Raw genomic sequence first — 21,400 nt, forward strand, 5'->3', positions numbered from 1 at the left:
CTTACTCGGTTTAATAGGGTAATTACGCGAAAGAGATAAACCAAACTCGAGAAAGAACATAAATTACGGAAATATCGCAAAATTCGGAATGCGGGAAACTTCTTTTATACAATTTTCAATTTACCAACCAACTGTACAATAAAAAATTCAGTGGAAATATTATTACCCGTTATACCATTATTCTTTATTATTCTTTCGCAATTTTCCTTCGCTTTTGTTGAGCTAAATATACAATAACGTAGCATACTATAGGTTTTTTTTTTTTAAATAAACGAAAATTATATAAGCTACGTTAGGTTGCACGTGAAAAGCAATTTCTTGCTCTGCACGGTCATCAAGTTATGCAGCTGGTTTTTTATCACAGTCAGATTCAGCCCAACAGCGTATCTCTACCATTTCTCATAGTCTTTTTTATCGATACTATACAAACAGCAAAATAGCTGCTATCATATCTGAATGAAGTTTAAATTTTAAATATAGATTTTCTAGATCAACACGAACGATGTCTTCGGACGTCTAAAACTACAAGAAGTTGGAACATAAACTGCTGTATAACGCAGAGCATGCTACTTCCTCCGAGCTTATGCTGCGCTGCGTCACTCTGCGCTTAATATGCATCTTGTAACGTAGAAATTTTACGCGCAAAAATGCGGTTGCATATACTGTGCTGCATCACTCTACGTCCACTTTGTGCCCAGACTAAAAGGCTGCAAGAACTTCCCTACTTGTCTCGCCGAAAGAAACAAACCATCGTGGTATCATTTGCCACACGACAAATTCGATTCAACGTATCCGTCAATTTTTACCTTGGGATATCGACGTGAAGGAAGGTTGTATCGAATTGACGGTAATCCTACAAAATGAACTAGAAATACGAACACGTATTCAAATTTATGTAAATTTATGTAAATCGCGCTAGATTATTCGTTTTAAATTCCATCCAAATAAATGTGGTTAAGTACCAAAGATTAGACCGTGGATTTTTATGCATTTATAAACTGGAAGATGCAAAAATGCAGAAACGCAAATGTAATATGCAAAAATATACAAAATACCCAAAGCGTAGTACTCGTTATAACGTTTAATAGATGAAACAATTCCTCGTAAAGATATGAATTTGTATAAATATCCGCGATTTATCTACCTGGCTTCCATTTCTTTTATTATATCTATAAAAATACGAATTTACATAAACACTAGCAGTTTATTAATGATCATTACAGGGCACGATACAATCTGAAAAAAGGAAGATAACTCTTCTAATTAGCGGAACAGTGGTATGAATATGAAAGTGAGAAGCTCCAAAGGTGGTTGATGATCAGCCAGCACGTGCGTATTATCAGTGATAGATGCAGGCAACGTGAAAATGGCCCGAAGCGAAACGGTCCTCCCTCGCGTGCATCTATAGCTACATTTTGCTCGCGATAACTGTTGCCTACGAACGACAGAGACCGTCAAAGGGAGTAGGAATAGTCGGGAGAAAGAGAACGGTTATTATTTCAGCGAGCAGATATCGATTCCATTCGACGACCTGCCGTGACCCGTCTGCATAACTCACAGCGACGCGTACACTAATCCTTCCCCTTCTTTCCAATCCGTGCAAAACGCGTGCAAAACGCGTTCCTTTTTGTATTACGCGACCGAATGCACCAAACGCTGTTCGCGCCTTTCGTCTCGACAGAGACGTTTCTCCAAAGATTTTACAAATCCTTTCTCGCCTTTGGAGAGAACGAAAAGAGAAATAAAGAAAAAAGAAAAGGAAAGGAAAAAAGAGCTAAAGAAAGTCAACCAGCCGGAAGCAAAAGGATAAAATATGAAAGAACGTCCCTCCGGAAAGAACCGAGAATCGATACCGATCCCCGAAGCCTTTATTTTCGTTGTGGTATCCCGATATAAATTCAACCAACGATGGTGTAAAATTTCAACTTCCAGTATTAGAGATTTAGCAAAATTTTAGGTGTCTGATTCAACTTTTCAAACGTCCTAATCAAATTTAAGTTAAAAACATTGTAGTAAAATTTGCCATTTCCTCAATTCCTGGACAAAGTCCGGAAAGAACTGCTTCTTTACGAGTATCACGAAGAAACTGTTTGCACAAAGAATGTTGTTTCTATCTGTGGAAATATTTTGACGAACCTCCCGAGGAAACGTTTCCTTCGGGAAACTGAAGAAAACAGCGACCGTCGGGAATATCGGCGAAGAGGAATAAAGACGTGGTCGTCCGTGAAAGGATAAAAAATTTGAAAGAAAAAAATAGGTAAGATAGGAAAGATATAAGAAACGACGTGGACAAATCGAAGGACAATGCCGGAGAGTCGAATACTCGTTGCCTTTCTCCGTTTTCCTTTCTTCTTTATTTGCTACGATAAGAGTGGCTTGGAAAGTTGCCTCGAGATATCTCAGGGGTCCTCTAAGCCTCTTATTCATTGGGTGGATGGTGCAGGATGCGCGCGTACGAAACATCTAAACTTCCGACAACATACGGCATTGCTCTATGCACTATGCGAGAGAGAAAAAGGGAGGCCACGCTGTGAATGGGGCTATTAGGGAAAGGGGGGTCAAATGCAAGCGCTCTGCAACATGCAGCGTTACAGCGATGCGATGCACCGCCGTATATTAAGAGGGAATAAAAGGGGAGAAAATAAACGCGCGATACACAAGGCGCAAGTTAAATTGGAACGGGTGAAAGAAGCGGGGGACGAGAAACCGATTGACCAGCCAATAGGAAAAAAAAAGTTGAGAGCGGTAGAGAATAGTTCGAGCGAGGGAAAGTCCCGGTTTAAAAGGATACAGATCACCTAGAAGATTGCTCCCGTGATTAAAGACACTTTGATTCGCTCAGTGCCTTGATGCACACGTTATGACCCCCTGACGAATCCACGCATGGGAATCCAGTTTATCCGATGGAAAATACCGGCGTTCAACCAACGAGAAATTTCTGCTGTTTGTCATGTAAATACGTTGCGCGATAAAACCATATGTCGTTTTCCAGTAACGCCATTATCTTGTCGAGGAACGTAGAAATAATCGCGCGTTCGATTGCTGGCTTTTGTGTAAAGCTGTTACGTCGGGCGTTCCATTTTCACGATATTATCTTTTGGCATTTTCGCGTCTTTTTTTAATAATTTTAAAATTGCAAATATACGGTTTTTATAGAGACAAAGGGCAAAGTAACGTTTACTAGATTGTAGATGATTTTACGCACGATGTGCTTCGTGTGCATCAACATAGCATAAAAAGTTTGGAGCAATATTTTTGTTTCTCGTTGTTAAAACAAATTGATTCCCGGGGTTTTCAGCTGCACCATTAAACGCGATAACAACAAATTCTCGGGTTTGAGATCGATGGGGAAAAATGTACGGGCAAATTGTCAAAGCGACGGTTGCATTTTAATTCAATTTTTCTCGTAACTTGATTTCCAATCGCCTGAACGTAGAACATTTAAAATGAACCACCCAGTATACGGCAGCTGCACGACGCAACAGCTGACGCATATGTAGAAGCGAAATGCTTTGTAATTTCATTGTTTGCGCACGAACTCGCATCCGCGCTTGTGCGTTGCCGACCTACGTTTCGGTGAGACCGTGCACGCACCTATTCAATAATTAGACGACACAACGTAATGCGTCTTGAATAATTATTATACGTCGAGTAGTTCTTATATTGTCGGTTGCGAGCAATTGTTTGTCAATTATAGAGATTTGTTCTAAGAAACCGCAATGACTCGCGAATCAACCCTTCTCTTTTCTTCTCCCTCTCTCTTTCTCTTTCGTCCTGTAGATACGCGCGTATACGTAAAAGCCTGTGTAATTCGTATTGTTCCAGCTCGTTACCATTCTTTTTTTTCCAAAGGAATTGATTCACCGTAACTCCGATTTAATTGTAAGCTTAATTAATTCCAACCAATGTTTGTCGAGCAATCCGATGTCAACTGATTAATAAAACCCTAATTGATACGTCGACCGAATTGGTACGTCGTGTTTATCGTTGCGTGTTTAATGAACAAGCTATTGGCGGATTACTTTGATTGGAAATGATGGAGCGTATGAACAAAGGGAGAAAATCGTGGCATTTGTTGTGCACGTTCGTACCTATCTGTCTCATTTACCATCATAACTGCACCCCTTCAATTTTCACTCAAAAATGATCAACCTGTTCAACGAATCGCGATATTTTCATGCCATCTTCGTCATCAAAGTGGAGTCATCGAACGCTAAGTATGTACAGGGGAATATTCTGATGAATATTCCTCCAACTATTTTATAAATACCAGACAATTATTAATACCAGACTAAAATATATTATGATGTAGAATTATCAGAAACACGGTCCCAAAGAGAAATGCGTATTTGGTGGTACCGTAATTAACAAATTAAATACGTAGTATTTTAGATCAAAATATCCAATGTAACGACACATTTGATAATGTTTAAGCTGTGCATTATGCAAATGTAATTACCGCTATTGCCACGAATCGACGAAAGGAAGATATTGTATAAAATGAAATTACAAGCAAATATTTGTAATTCACTGTTCTTTAGAAAGCATCAACCATCGTGTACATAATTGAGCTTCCATTAAACAACAATTCTGCGCTGGCGAATAATTAACTATGCGTGTAACGAACCCGTAAACAATATTTCCATTCGCCATTATCCTGTTTGGCAACGATTATACTTTGGCGTTTATTTAAAGGATAAATACCACCGACGAAATATCGATTTAGCTAAGTTCGCTGACCTTGTGATGAGAGGAATGGCCTGTGTGATTGGCGGAGGTGTGATTTCCGGCGGGAATAGATGCCAGGTCCTCGATGGTTAACTCCGCTAAGGCGTCGTTGCCACCGCTACAACCGCCTAGCAAGCCGCCTGCGATGACGCCGCCACTTCCTGGACTGCTCCCGATGCAACCTCCATCCGACCTTACAACGTTTGCCGAGGGTCTCTTCTGCACCCTTCTCGAGGTCACCAGTTCTTTCACCCCTGACAATTCTCGCCTCGAACCACCCACGTATCTAAAAAAAAGCACGTGCGACTCTCGTTAATGTTTACGCTCAACGCCACACCGCTCTAAAAAATATTCAATTAAAAATTATGCCAAGTTTTGCTTCGCTTGCCCCTTTACGTATGTTGTCGTAATTCTCATAAACTTAAATAAGCTTTGACGTGAGGTAACCACTTTTTTTCTTGGGATTTTCAAGTTACTTAACAGTGCTTTTTTTGTCGCGATAAATTTCATCTGATCGATATCTTTCTATGCATGTTAATAAATAAAATTTTCTTAAAAAAATAATCGTAGAGTACCTTGGTACCCAAGTACCGGCGTACCCACTGTAGGATAACTTATCATTTGAAAGAGGATTATCAAGCAACGAATAGACTAGTACCAGCTATAGCAGAGCTTTTCTATTTAAAGACACACCGGATGAGTTAACGCGCGGAATATAAAAGCTGCATGCACCTAGACAACGACGAGCGTAGTTGACTTTTTTGTAAGGAATCTCCGACAGAATGTTGCAGGCGGTTGAAAAAGCACCGTAGTTACCACGGCAGTATGAATCGTGTCAAACGAGGGAGGATTCGAATCGTATAGAAATTGCTCTATTAGCGAGATTAGATCCGCGAGTCAATCCATTTGGCCGACAATGTCTGTCCTGCGAGCTGTTCTAAATCGATGTGACGCTGTCCGCACGTCCACCTCGTCCCCTTTGTGCCAGACGACTTTCGTGATTGTCGCCAATTAAAATTGCACAAAAACTTAACGAATCAACGTTTCCTTCTTGGCAACGTCGCGACTTGTAATCCGAAGGTAAACGCGTTGATTTATATATACCACGTTAAAACTTGACTCTGTGCTCGTGGCATTTTAAAAGTCTGTATAGGTCGCGTGATTTAACTCGAAACTCCAGCTATTATATGTAACGCGAGGCGGGAGAACATTGGCAAATTTTTCAGTCAAACTACGATGATGTATTATCGTGTTCTTATGGTATGATACTTAAAATACCAATGTGATTAGATGCGGATAAAGGAGGCAAGATGTTGAACAAAGAGAATAAAGAAATGAAATCAATAGCGGTTGTTAAGCTGACGTAAAAGATCTGGAGATTCTGCACGGCTGGGACGTTGACTAATTAGTTTATAAGTAGTATAAGTCGGTTGCTGAGCGTCCGATCACAGGTGTGATATGTATGTTTACTTTGCATTTAGACAAGTCTCCGAGCAACAAATTTGCTGATGCAAATCTTGGAAAGTCTCGCGGCTCGTGCGATTAATAATTCACGAATCACGCGCCTAGGATTAGGATTACTGTGCTTACGTGAGCGCACTGCTGTCGCAAGACTTTACCAACTAATGTGATTAACGCGTTCTGCTTCTAATAATGCTTTTCCGACATTTCTTTACAAGCTTTCCTCGACTAGCGTTTTTCTCATACCGTTGTAATTATCCGTAACGCCATACGCGTCATGTGAAACGTATTATAATTGTTTATTGTTTAAGATTTTGTAATCAATATACGATGCCAATAACAGTAAGCTGTACATGTTACATCGAACGATAAAGGAATTTATTTCAAGTCCAATCGACTTTCTTCAAATCTGATCTTTATCGTTTTCAATACTTTATATCTCGCGTCAAATAAATTTAATTTAATCAACTTTAAGCTACCTTGAGCATTACGATCTAACGATAATCGAAGGTGATATGAAACTCGTTGTTCCATTTCGAACAAGAATATTCGTCGATGGTCTTTAATTGTGAAAGAATTTATTTTAGATAATTGGGAAGAGCGCATGAATTACCAAAGAATTTAAAAAGTAAAGTCACGAAAAGTAAAAGTGTAGCGATGTTCTTTCAATACTTCTAACACGAGTTCCATCGAAAAGATTTTATTTCCTTAAAGACAGATCGAAGGAAAGTCAAGGTAGAGAAAAGACGGCGAAAGTTACAGCTGTGTTCTCATCAACATTTCAAGATTTTCGTCCGTTCTTTCTTACCTTTCTTTTCGGTAAGATGCGGTGGTTACAATGAACGATCGTCTTGTCTTAATATTAATGACCCTTCGTAATAATATTTTCGTACCGAGATAATTCGAACACGATGGCTGTTTTCTTATCATCATTGTATCATAGCGATTCTTTTGTTATTCTTATGTCCATAGAAATGTATAATGTACAGTCCTCCAAGTAGCGAGAACTACTCGAAGACACAGTGAAAATATAGACGGCACGGAAAAATCTATTCTATGGAATTATTGAAAAGTATAGCATCTCAATCGATGTCAAAGACAACTCGACGGGGCTATCGACGTTTACTTTCTTCGAAATAGGAGATGGAACGATTTCTCGAATATATTTTCATTCGCGTAAATTCGACCATTTAATTTTTCATTCTCACTTTCTCAAGCAAATATCGTACAATTAAACTACCACCCTCCCGTCAAATTTTGTATACTATCGTCATTTTCATTTTCTCAACTCACAAAACCGTGCGATATCCGCCACTTTACATAGAACGTTGCAAATAAAATATCCCATTCTGCTGTCTCTCGAATCGGACGGTAATCGGTAGGTCCGCAACAAAATAACACTCGTGACAGGTCATTCATCCCCTAAAACTTCCTAACCTTGACACCTGGACGCACCGATATCCGGTGATCAGGCCAGCGAAAAGGATAAAACGTTGAAACTCAGCGAGACATAAGAAAATGTAAACGAAACGAAGGATTACCCTGAACTTGCGTCTCGGAAATCGTGGTTCACCTCCTCCGTATAGGACGTCACTCGGCAACGTTCTTAACGCGTACACTCCTCACGCGGCCGATGTTTCCGCGGAACATCACAATATTCCGGTTCGTTGGTTCGAAACCGGCCGATGGTGGTTGATTTCGTGTGCGAATCCGGGAACGTGTAAATTGGAAGAAAATATGAAACAAAAAGTGTGGACGGGAACGTGGTGAAGAGTAGCCGGCTCCTCAGTCCCCGGAGAACTATCGCTAACCACGACTTCCCGTCGTTCGTGTACGTACGTACGTTTCGTTCGTTCTCGACGATGCTCCCCACCCCTCGCCACTACGCGCTACGCTACGGATAGGTCTCTCCCGTCAAACCGACCCCCGAGTGCAACCCTCCGCGCCCTTCTCAGCTGTCGCGCAAGAACCACCCTTGGTGGCGCCTTAAGCTGCCCTCTGCCAGGTTTAGCAACGTCGCCGGCAGATCGCACCAGCGAAACCGCCGCCGACGGATCGATCCACGTGACGTCACGCCGCCCACGCAAGCGTCGTGCCAATCTCACTCCGTATCGTCTCGCGACGACACGTCCTCGTCTTCATCTAGAATCTAGATACCGACTCACCACCAATTTTTTTTCTTACAGATAAACTTTCTCTACTGCGCCAACGTCTCCTTCCAGTTACTCGATCCGGTTTCTTCTTCTATTTCTACCTCCTTTTTGTTTTTCTTTATCATTTCTTTCTTTTTTTTTATTTTGGTATCAGAAATGAGACTGTTTCTGCGTAATGTTTCGAGTATAGTAGAACTCCGTTTGTACGTATACATTTGTCGGAGAACAAACAGTTGCTATAATTGGACTTTGTATTACACGCTGATCCCTCCCACTATGAGCTTTTGCTCGTACGATAGAAATCCACAGTTTGGAATTTTTTATTGACAGAGGCGGGTTAAGTAAAAGTTTGTTTGATCAAAGGCGAATGAAAATTTCGTTGAAAGAGATGGAATTATACGGTAATGGTCAAACGTATGCACGTCTACTCGCGGTTCTTTTTATTTGTCTTTAATCAGACGAATGATAACGATGAGATCGCGAACGTTGCGCGTTGCACGTTATACCGTGCAATTTTTACGCCAGTCTAGGATTCTGACATATTCTAGCAGAGAATACTTCATAATCCGCATTACCATACAAAACCTAGACATCTCTGCTATGAATTATGCATCTAGGCAAAAAGTCTCAATCGCAGTTTCAATTTTAAATTCAAATGCCTCGAAAGCCGACCATTTAAATCAATATTCTATGAACACATATTATCCGGAAAGTTGCAATTCGTGATTTATGAAACAATTAGAAGGATTAAGTGTACCATTACAACCGGTCAAAGAGTTATAGTATATCCGTGCGAAGTAATTTAGCGATCTATCAGGATAATTACATCGAACGCGTGGTTTAGCGCGTAAATTCGCTATGTTGGTGGATATTGGTTTCTACAAATCGTCGTCATTCGATGTTTTAATGATTTATATGTAAGTAAGTGTATTCTATGTTGATTTAAATTCGTTGTCGACAATCACCGACTCTAAACGTTTTAAAATTAGTAGAAGAAAAAAGGCGTTGCAAGTTGCAACGCATGACGTCAACTTTTGGCAAGACACGAATCCTCTGATCGTGCGCTTACCATTTTGTCAACTGAAAGGGACAATACGAAGCAACGTCTGCAAAAGACAAAGACGTTTATCTTTCTGTGTACGTCTACGTCGAATGCCACGTCTCTTCTCGGTAGTTTAAATTGATTTCTCGCTTTGCTGCTTGTTTCAATCCATTATTGTTCGATGCTAAAGCCGAACGTATTCTCTATTCTGTACCTGCGATTCCTCGATAATTGTCTTGACATTTCAAACGGCAATCGTATTTACATGCACCTGCTGAACATTGTTTGAAATGTACTGGCTAATTCTGTACTCGCCGATCGCTCTACTTTTATTCGTCTTTTGGTTATTCGTTATTTCCACGAAATATTCTCTACGTCACAGTGGCAATTTATTCGTTTACTTTCATATTGCGATATTCATATAATTTTCGCTCTTTTATCACATTACAATTTCATGTAGAATAAATTCTTTCTCTCATATTACGTTATTTGTAATAATTCTTATAGCGCATCGCATGCGCAACTCGTCGTTATATCGTTACTTTTTAACGCTTTGAATTAATAGGACTTTATACGGTTTATGGATTACTATGACAAAAGTCATAAATTTTTGTTAAGAAGGATCAGACGTACTAAAGAGATTTAACAGGGATAAAAGAGGAAGAACTAAGGGAAGAGTAAACATCATCTTCTCAATGTTTGATGATTGCAATTAGGAACACCTGGAGGGTTTAACCTCCAGCTTGGCGAGTCAAAATTCCGTCGACTCTGTCTTCATCGTGTAAAGCCCGTAATTAAATAGAACGAGGAACCACATACCCACACATGGGAGGAGTAATCAAACTTGGAAACTGCATTAAGATAAAATTAAATAGAACCTCGACGGTATCCTAATTTCGTGTCAACTCTAGAATAAATATTGTGTTTAAAAGTACCGTAAATGACGTGCAGAAAGCCAGCTCTCACCCCTTGCCTTATTTCCTGGCACGAATTTTCTTCGAACTCGTTAGTGGACTGCGGATTTTTACGCAATTATGGGATATTTGAAAGTGGAAAATGCACAGGTTGCGCATAATGCGCAAGAATATATACAATATCCCAAATATAGCACTCACTATGGTATTCAGCAAATAAAATAAATTTTTGCTTATGCGGCTTCAACTTTTGGCCAGTTGTGGTCAGAAAAATTTGAATTTGCGTGAATATTCACAGACTAATCATTAGCCATTCTGAATACAGTCAAACGCAGTTCTCTCCGGACACAATCAAAAAAAAAAAAAAAAAAAAAAAAGGTGCAAATACAAAGCTGCAGAAGCGACAGTATTCGGTAAAAGAGAATTAAAAGCACGAATGCTAAGGGATAAGCGAGAGATAATGTTCTCTAGCATTGTTGGAGGATTCGTAATCGTTGGAATATGGCTCTCAGAACTTGCCTTCTTTGTTGTGCGCTCGCCCTGCTTTATGGGGTTCACGACGATGGTGGAAGGATATATAGAGGGTCGAGCCAGAAGACGGGGGCAAGTATATTGAATTTCCGAAAAGCGCGTTGGGTTTCAAGCGGATGATACGCGGCTTGCTTGTGCCAAACGAGTTAGCAAGCCTGGAGAGGGTCCATGATACGCCTCCGGCTGTTTGGCGTATTACGAAAACACCGCTGTTCCTGCGGCCTAGCGGCTATTCCGCTGGCCTACTACCAAGACTCGCGTGGGTGTCCTAAAGGTACCTTTCAACCTAACGACCAGCGATCCCTCGTATTCGTCTGTGCTTAGCGAAATTAAAGCTTAAGCGAGCTATTTTTCGCAGAGTGGCGATTGTTCTCCGAATAGGGAATCAAACATTCGAATGATCTAATACGATTCGCTTATCGTATAATTTATTTTATAATAGGATTTCTTACAATTTCTTCGTCAGACGTCATTATTATGATCCATTTTATAATATACTGCCTTGTAATTTCGTCAAACGTCGTCGTCGTTGATGTAAGTAAGGATCGAACTGGAAATAACTATCGAGCATTCTGGTAGAAGGTGCACGGTCTAATTTTAACGAACGTATATTCGCAGCGAAGCTCTTTCGGTGTAAATAATTCTACGAACAAATTGCTAGACGGCCGTTTACACTAAACGAGCACGAGCGAATGCTCCTGTTCTCGGTCTATGTTTCTGCTTGTTTGGCCTGAACGTTACCTTCAGAACGCTCCGCAATACTCCGCAGTATTTCTGTTCGACGAGCGACTGTCGTTGGCTGAGTAAATTACCGTGGAAAATTGAAGCGTCCTAAAGTGTCGCGATACCAATCGAGAAGTTGAAATAGTAAACGGTATGATGACAGAGTAAAGAAACGATCGTTCCAGTCCGAGAGGATAGGAAATTTCATACAGAATGTAGTAAAATAAATAGAATCAAATACCCTAGCTTTAGAATCATCGATAAGTGGTGCTACAACCTTAACTATGAAACAAGCTGAAACTGAAATATATCTATGGCATATAAATTTTTGTTTTTATTAGACTAGTTTAAGTGTGATAAAAACCTAAGCATCTTTTTATTGCTACAACTGCAATAATACTTGTTCCGTTTGAAATGGCATTTTATCCATTTATCCATTTATAACAAATTGTAACAAATTGTAACAAATTGCATCGATCGAACAATTTGTCTCTATTATCGGAAAATGAATCGAACGACTGCCGATAATACGTTTTTCGCCTAGGTCGCATGTACTGTATAGCCATACAAGTGTCTGGATCGTGTCGAGGTTTCGAATATCGGTACAGAGGGCAAATTGCCACGGGGCACGGCTCTATAGATGCACGCTTTAAATTCAAGGCGTTTCTCGATATAATCGGGATAATCCACTCGAAGTCACTCTAGGTGGGACGTTCACTGAGTTCTCTCTTTTTTTTTTTTTTTTTTCATCCGACCTAACTGTTTCGTGTCACCGCTTTTCTTATAAAATGGAAACCTAAGAATCGAACAGGTTCGGGAAGAAGGAATACAATCCAGTAGTTCTCCAAAGAATTGTATGTTCATTGGACGTTATAGCGTATACCGAAATTGGAAACTGTCTGTATCCTAAATTAATATAGAAACGATTTTGTGGATTGGATGAGACGGAGATATGAATATTTCATTATGCTTTGGTTGCTAGTAGTCTATGAAGGACTTACAAGTTTCTATTGTTACGTCTATAGAGTTCAGTGCCTCGCTAAGTGAAATGGGGAAATCCCCTCGATCTGCTAGCAATATGTTAACGAAGGTCCTTATGTGCGCAGGGACGCGATATGAATGAATCGATGGATTCTGATTATGTAAAAATCGCTATAGAATATAATTCTAAAAATATTAATATTCGAAGCAACTTTCGCTAAGATTGTCAACGCGATACGTGATATTCGTACAAAATTACGAGTATGGCGCTAGAACATTTCCGTTACGATTATTCTCGTCGCATCACAATTGTTAACTCGCTGTTTCCTCGCTATTATCGATACAACCGGAGTTTCCTTACGAACGATGGCCGTGTCCTATATTCCTGCGAAAATTGCAGTGGAATTTCTTATCTGCTGGACCGAGTTGTAATATAGGGCATTCGCGAGAAATTATTGTCGTTCGTCCAATACACTTTACATGGACGACACGTTCGAAGGAAATCAAATGAGATTGAATAGTCGAACGAGCTGGATAAAACGACCTACGCTTCAATGAGATTCTATTCGACCGAGACGAATCCAAACTCAATGCGGTGAATCTAATCGAAATGATCACCACTGACCCATTTCCGCTTTTTTCTCCATTGCCAATTCTCCTCTGCTTCCAGTCAAATTTTCTTTCCATCCTTCGACACTTCTGTCGCAACAAAATTCTCCGATTTTGGTTGGTTGGTCACAATAGGAAAAATATTCCGTAACACCGTAAATACGTCAATTACATACTGAGCGGAATTATCTGATAATCAAATATTTTAAACGTTCCGGACGTTCTAAGGATACTTTGATTTTTTTAAAGTTTAATAGACTTTGACTTTTACTTTTCGTTCGGCGAATGTTAATAACACAAATCTCACGAACATATTACGCGTTCGTAATTACGTGAACGTAATTTAGATACGGACACTATTAAAACGGTCTGAAATTAACAGAAAACTAGTGGATTTTCAGGTAAGGTAACTTGATGAGAGACTAGAAGAATGGATAAAAGTGAAGCATAGAAAAGTTAATTAACCAGCATCTCGGCAAGGCTTTCTTAATTCAATCGAAGCAACCAAAGATAACCGTGCTAAGCTGCGAAGAGCTGAGTAATTGGAGGCCCGTACGAAATTAGCCCCTGCAAATTTCGTCTAATTAAAGGCCGTTAGTAGTAGCATCGCTACTTGGTGGATGCCGTATTAAGTCTGATTCAGACATCGTTAATCTACTTCGCCAAGTGATTCGCGCTAGAATAACTTAATATTACTTAAGTATCTCTCTGATGTTTAAAATGAAATTAGCAATCGTTTCCACAATTGTATCGTAAGATAATAAATAGTCGGTTGAAAAATATCGTTTTTTCGCTAATTAGCTATGACGTACATGTAAGGATTCTGTTCGAATTTTGTACAAATTTCGTGTAAAACTAAAATATATATTTAGAGGTTGATTTACGTTTTTTTAAATAAATTGCGAGTAGAGAACGATCGAATAGGAGCAATGAAAGTTTCCAAACAATTTCTTGAAAAAAACGGCAACGCTTTGTCCGCTAATAAAATTATATTCATCGGTTAGAATCCGCAATTGGGCCCACGTGCGCTGACAAATCTGGCGGCTTACATTTTACGTTCATGGGGGAACTATGACTCACTCGACGTGCCATTGAAACACGTGCACCAAGAAGCAACAAGATGCCCTCGTGGAAATAAATGGACGAAAACATATATAACGTAGCGTGCTTTGTCTTCGAGACTTTTCAGGCGATTTGAAATCTTTTCATCTTCCTTGTATCAAAGGATATTATTTTAAAAGTTTATGTTACTAAAAGTAAACAAAAAATAAACATTGTCAAGTTGGATTTTTAATAACAAATAAGTACAATCTCGAGCCGACTTAAACGAAACCGAATGATAGATTAGCGAAGCATATATCGTTTCTCAGCGGCAATCCGTAAATATCGTTTAACTGCTTTTTAACTAAAATTTAATTTCAACTAATTCAGACAGTCGAATAAACGTAATCGAAATATTTAGATAAAAATGAACGTTTCTATAAACTTACCTCTCGTGATCGTGGCCGTATGACGGATTGATTCTGCGTGCGTACAACGAAGCACCGCCCTCGGACATGTAACCATCGCACAAGTCGGATATAGTTCTACTACCAACGGTCATGCCACCTCGAAGAACCTCCCCGTCGCTCAGATAACCGGAGGCGACGTCGATGTCCGCGTAATCGTGACCGACATGATGATGAGAAGAAGAATGAAGAATCGTGTACTGTCGCGCTGTTGTTCTGCTTGGTAAGGTCTGAAGGGCCCTTGCACCCGGCGTGTAACCGCGAAGTAGAGGCTGCATAGGCTTCACTGTCATCTCTGCTTCGTCGTCACCCATAGAACCTCCACCGCACGTTGAACTTTCTGACAAAACCTATAAAATAGACTAAATTAACGCCTGATCCTGCATTTAACATTCATTTTAGATATTTAGCAACTAAACGATGATTTGCATTACGCTAACTATGCAAAGTTTATCAGCAGCCGTACATAATACGTAATTACTCAACGTTTTCACAGCAGGTGTTTTGGGCTACATTGGCAGACACGCGACTTTTCGTTTAAAGATCTCTTATTCTTTCTGCGGAATTCTGTTGTATTCTCTTTGAAATTTATTAAATTTTCTTTTAAACATACAACATTTTTCTGACGTATCTCTATTTTTTCCTCGATAACGCTTGTTTTATTCAGCAATAATTTTTGTGCGAATTTTACATTATCACAGCGAAGACGAGTCCTTCGAATCGTCTGCTTAAAATCGCTGACAATACTTGCCGCCTATCGCTTACTATCACCCACTATAAAAGCGTCAAGTAATATTTTACCAAAGTTAAATACATCGATCGTCCGAGGAATACGTATCGGCGTATCGACAGTGTTACTAACCTTCTCCATTTGTTCGAAGGTTGTGTCAATTTTCCTATTAGGTATGGTTTTGATTTCGCTGCCGCTTTCGCTGCTGGGCCTATAAATAACGCTGCTGTCGCTGGAATTACTCTGACCAGTACTATTAGAATTACTATGAGAGCTCTCGGACATCAGGTCGGAAATACTTGGCATTGGTGACACCATTGCAACCGTGTTCGGATCGAGCTTACGATGCAAAGCGTCTGCCTTTAATTTTGTGGGCGTCGGTGCGCCTGGCATGTTGTTTTCCTTCGGTGGTTTCGAAGTGCCTTTCACCAAGGCCGTGGGCTTCGGAATGCTGGAACCTGGGCTCCCGGAAGCGCCCAAGGTTGAACCTTGCAGTGGACTATTAAGAACCGGTGGCTGCTTATTCGCTCCAAAATTTAGCGCGTTCGAAACTTGCCCGTGAGGAGGAACGTTAACGTGAGTCGTTGCAGCAGCTACCGGATTCTCTTGAATGCTTGCCATTTTTACATCCATCGGTGCTTCCGGGCTGTTGCGAGGAGAAACGGGCGGCGTTTGCTTTCCATTTATCCTTTCTGTCTCGTGTACCTCGTTTGGAATTCGAGCTTTCACGGGCAGGCTTGTATTTTGTTGCTTCAACGGACTGCTATTTTCCACGGGTACCGCTTGATTATTCGTCAATACGGTCTCTCCGATCTCCTTTTGCTTGTCGACCGTCGACTTTTGGTCGCACAAATTCGCTTGGTTCATAGACAACGTGTGATCGATCGTAGAACTATTCTCGTTGGTGATGACGATTTCTTCGTGCTCAGTCTGCTTGATCATTCCATTCGTATTGCTCAATAATACCTTCTGCGCTAGAACGTCTTTGTTCAATCCGTTCGGCGGAACCTTCATATTTTGCAGGTGAACTTTCGTGTCGGGTATCTTGGCTGGCAGCTCCATCTTGGGTCTGGGTGACTGTTTCGACGAATCGTTCTTCAAGCTGCCAAAGTTCTTCGCGTCTTGTGGAGCGATTTGCTTAGGAGGCATCAACACGGAAGGATTCGGTTTCTGCAGTTGACTGCTAGGTTGTTGCTTCAGCAGATCGTGGAGATTCGAGGACTTTTTGTCCACGGCCGGTTTGGCCGCCACGCCACCGATTTTACTGGTCGGCTTGACATCTTCCAAGGGCGGATTATAGCCGACCAATTTATCAGGTGCACCCTTCGTCCGCGCTATTTTACTTTGAGCTTTGCTCTGCTCTTTCCTCACTGTCTTCGGGCTCGCCTGTTTCGCCGGCTTGGTCGATTGCAGTTTCGATTTCAGCGCGCGACTCTTGGGCGATTCCACTTGTAGCTTGCTCTGATCGCACAGCGACGTCGAGCTATCGGAGTGTTCCGATCTCGCCGAGGAAAAGCCGGAAGAACTGGATGTACGTTTCGACACGCCGGACGAAGCTTTACCGCGATCTTGATTCTTCTCTTTGTTGTTGAAGAGCTTGAATTTGTCTAAGACGGAGTTCTTGTTTTGCTGGGTGGGTGCTCCCGTGTTGGCGTATGGCGATTGTTGAGCAGTCCTTACGCCGCTGGGTTTGCCCACCGTAGACGCTCGAGGGCTGAAACGATTTAATGTTCGATGATTAGTTTTTCGATGCCATTATTCCGATTGTGAGAAATAGCAAATAATACGAACGACGCAACGATAGGAAAACATTATCGAGTTTACAGTATGCTCGATAACAAATGGTAGACAGTTTAACAATTGTGTTACTGCAAGGAAAGATATGATGGAAAGAAATTGGGAAAATGAAGGATAGAAGGTGTATATATATATATAGCAGCCGATGTATGCTGTATCGTTAGGAAAAATTGATATTTACCTTGGGGTAGTGGCTGCAGGTTGTCTGTTCGTAGAATTCTGATTTCTGGGCTGAGGAATGAAGGAGAGTCCGCTTTGGGGTGACTGTTGCTGACTCGGACTTGTGCTTCTCGAACTGCTTGCACTGCCTATGCCACCGTTTCCATGTTTTAAACCACCTGAAACAGAAAATCATTGGTTCTGTTTAATCGTTCCTTGGAATATCGCTGTTTGCTTTAAAACATGAAAAGATATCATCTTTAACCGACAATCGAGTTCAGCGAGCATCGATGAAATAGCGGATATAATAGTCGTAGTAAATACTCTGAAAAAAAGGAGATGAAGGATCACGTTCACAATAGACGAAGAACCATCAGCTACTCTGAATCCCAATAATGATAAAATTTTCGATATTCGAGAAAATATCCGTGCTAAGTGCACTCGTAACATTTAATTAAACGATCGATGATAAACGCTTATAATTCGTCTGGTCTTTTTCTAACAGTATTCACACTGTCATTGGCCGCGTCTCAATAAAACGACGATCGGTTGGCTCATTAACCGAGCACAGTCGCAATACTGTACCAGACCTCGACTCCGTAGCTGTGTCTGGGAAGTATACGCTGTTTGTAGACAAAATAAACCGCAAGCCTGCTATGGTACATACACGTGACAGCGTGCATTTACCATGCAAGGAGATTAATCCGCTACTGCTCGTTGCTCAATCTGTCACTACTGTAATCGCAGACATTGTTTCCACCAAGTAATTTACGTTATCGTGGGACAAAGTTATAACACGTCGAATTAATAGATCATCTTGCATGAAAACATAGTAGTTATATCATTCGACGGACACAAAGGACATTAAAACCGCTATATACGAAAGATTAAGTTAAAATAATAGTAGCTGTTTTTCAGCCTTGTGTATCGCAATACGGAAAGATTCTCTCTGCCATGTGATACAGAGATAATATTATAATCGTTCCGTCGTAGAAATTTATGGATTAAAACACATTTTTCTTCTACGCGTGACTTTAAAAAATATACGTTCAGATAACAGAGGTTTTATCGTACTTATTTCGGAGAATAATTCTCAATAAAAAAAAAACTAATTAATTAGTTGGTATAAAAGGAGAAATTAGGAAATATATATATGGATGAATTATCCAACGCTATTTTTTAAAAAGAATTGGATAGACGACCGATTACTGCAAATAAAAAATTACGTGATACACTTTACAGTGTACCTAAATTGTCGCAATGAAGATCCCTGATAAATTTTAATCTAGATCATGAAACAGCTGCGTTATCCTGATCCACGCTACTGCCAGCTGGCAGAAGTTACGTAATTTATTACTCGTGTCATTCTATTGTTGCACACCCGTAATTAGCAGAAAGACCGAGTGACTTATTAATATAAGCCAGAGCAACTCGTTCGCTTAGACGAACGACGATACTAAATAATTCAACATCGCATGTATGATAATTAAATTCAGCACAGGAGAATAACCACGAAGCAATTAATTATTTGCACATAATTCAGAACTTTGGAATTGTTAACACGGATTGGCCGAACAAATCAATTAGATTATTACTTGGTTATATCTGCAAGTTAGCTTATTTAATTTAATTGCCGCTTATTTCCTTTTTGAAATTATTATCGTTATTCCATTGAATTACTATCTATTTTCTTATTATCTTGGTTTATGGTATTCTGGTATTCGCATCACTCAAAATATCAACTTTCTAACTTATCCAGGCCTTCGTGATTTATTACTTTCGCGCGATAATTTCACATTCCATTCTCAGCGATAACACGTGTTTGAAATTAGTTTCGCAAACCGTTTAATTTTATGTATTTTCCAAGTATCCGAGAACAGCATGTTTACGTAACTAAAGAGCCAACGCGCGGATTCAATCGAGCTCAATTTATAATTTAAAATGGTCGTACGTTTAATTTGCTTCAAGCTCTGAGAACTCGCGTCCACGTTACGCGTGTAACAAACTCGGACAACGTAGTTTCCTCGCGATGAATCACATTAAGGATCGTGTGGCTTAAATCAATTCCTCTATTTACTTAAGTTAATTCGAGCGCGCCGGTCACACGTTCGATCGGTACTCGTTACGGTAATCTCGACAACCGCGATCGTTCTTCATTGGCACCGGTGATGACACTGATTCGCCGTAATAACAGAGCCTAATTCTGACCGGTCGATCAGCTCAATTGTCAAACTACGTACGCGACACAAATCGGCTGGATACGAGATAAACGGTTCGTGGCGGAGAATGAAGAAATCTTACGATGTTGCAAGGCTATTTGCGAGGGGCGTCGTTATTAGTTTAACCCTCTATCGATCAGCCATCGTATAACGAGCGCGACCATGCGTAGCAGCATTCATAATCGGATACCATGCGTGCCGGCGAATCGGTGAATCGCATTCTTTCGTTGTGTTGCCATTGGAATTTAAACACGCATGGAGCCAAACAAAAGGAAAGAGCGCAATTAAAACGGGATTTAGGATTCCTACGATTGTATACGTTGATCTCAAACAGGATGAAATAAAGTGGAGAAACGTCAAGACAGAGGTTTCATTTTATTTTAGATTTCGTATGATGGGTACATTGCATGCTTGGATTTTACTGTTAAGAGATAATCGCCTTAGTCGCGCTTCACTTTTTAAGGTAACGTAGTTACGTCGCTTACATAAAATTAGCACAGCTTACTTGTCCTTGTCTCTTTCACTTTTTCTATATGTAGCACTTACGTACTGTTCGTGCACGATACAAGCATATTTAATCTACATTTTCATCGTAAGCTACATGAAGATTAGTGTTGCACGATTTGTGTTAGAGATGGCCTCGCTAAATTTGTCTAGGGTTACTGATATAATTAATAACCTAGAATTTTTGCAAAATGCGTGATTCCACTAAATATCTTCCAATTTCTATACGCGTTTTCAGCTTCGTTTCAAACTATAATTACGAATGTATATAATTATAATTGCGTAATAGCACCAATAGAATTTTTAACGATTTCATACAACGCTCATAATATATCCATAAAACTTGTGTATGTATTCGACTACTTTGGCCAGTCACCGTCAATTAAATGATTATACCGAATAAACTATAAATCAATTGGCTATTGTGAGAGTACGGAGATTTGTATCTGAGCCGGAACTCTTAGCGCCTTACGAAAAGCTTCAGTCACGGGGTGTCGTAATAAATTCGATTTTTTTATTATCAGCGAATCGAGGCATCGCTGACAAAGAAGAGGCAGGGGAAGAGACGAGATAGAGAAGTTAAAACGTGACCAGGCATTAGAGGTTGCCTGTCATGAAAATGATTCATCGGAAGTCGGAGCACGACCGATCGATCCTGCAAGATATTAACGACATTCGCGCGCCCCGAATTCTCAAATATTGACCAGGATATACCAGGACATAGAAACCACCTGCACTATCATGCTCTCCCATGCCAGTACTTTTTTCCCTCTTTATTCCTACTCTATCCAAAGCGCCAGGTGTTTTTCAATCATGCTCGTGTATTATGTATTCCATGTACCAGCGTTTTGAAGGATAGAGGTTGAATATCGCAGGTTAGTATTTTATTACCAGGCTGCGGTTGTCCGTGCATTTATGAGAAACATGCAAAAATGCAGAGAATGTATATGCGTAATATGAAGAAACATGTATACACGGTGTGCAAGCTAAAGTACGTATTTGTTATAATATTTAAGGAATAAAGTATATTTCGTATTTCACCGTTATCAAAGGCATGAATTGGCGTAAATATGCGCAGCCTGTATACCACGTGCTTTTATGTAGAAGAATATTTAACCGGAAACCATGTGAAATTATCGCTGATGTCTTTCAGACTTTACGCGTTTGTAAATTATTTTACGAGTTTAGACAATACTGAAGATATATAACATACGACAGTCCAAAGAGTAAGAAGTGGAAATTAAGGAGCACGGTATCCAGGGACAATAGAATGGGAGGAACCTGGGATGCAAAGGGCTGCGAAATTCCGCAACGTGCGTGCTAGGCAAGACTTGTTGCGCT

The 21,400-nt window shown here is 40.3% G+C and overlaps 1 protein-coding gene and 1 long non-coding RNA gene across 8 annotated transcripts in view; one reads left to right on the forward strand and one right to left on the reverse strand.

The window, feature by feature from the left end:
- Positions 1-21,400, reverse strand: part of LOC100643922 (protein sickie) — a 190,922-nt gene that overhangs the window by 53,143 nt on the left and 116,379 nt on the right. For all 7 annotated transcript variants that reach the window (XM_048404215.1, XM_048404211.1, XM_048404213.1 and 4 more), the window contains 4 exons: positions 17,359-17,515; positions 15,513-17,094; positions 14,633-15,000; positions 4,741-5,014 (listed from right to left, as the gene is read on the reverse strand). In XM_048404215.1, coding sequence (XP_048260172.1) covers positions 4,741-5,014; positions 14,633-15,000; positions 15,513-17,094; positions 17,359-17,515 — 2,381 coding nt within the window. The remainder of the gene's footprint in view (positions 1-4,740; positions 5,015-14,632; positions 15,001-15,512; positions 17,095-17,358; positions 17,516-21,400) is intronic.
- LOC125384699 lies at positions 19,288-21,105 on the forward strand. Its single transcript, XR_007223379.1, has 2 exons — positions 19,288-20,018; positions 20,584-21,105. It is a non-coding gene; the product is annotated as an uncharacterized LOC125384699 (long non-coding RNA).

Source organism: Bombus terrestris, chromosome 3, assembly GCF_910591885.1.
Source record: "Bombus terrestris chromosome 3, iyBomTerr1.2, whole genome shotgun sequence".
NCBI classification, from domain to species: domain Eukaryota; kingdom Metazoa; phylum Arthropoda; class Insecta; order Hymenoptera; family Apidae; genus Bombus; species Bombus terrestris.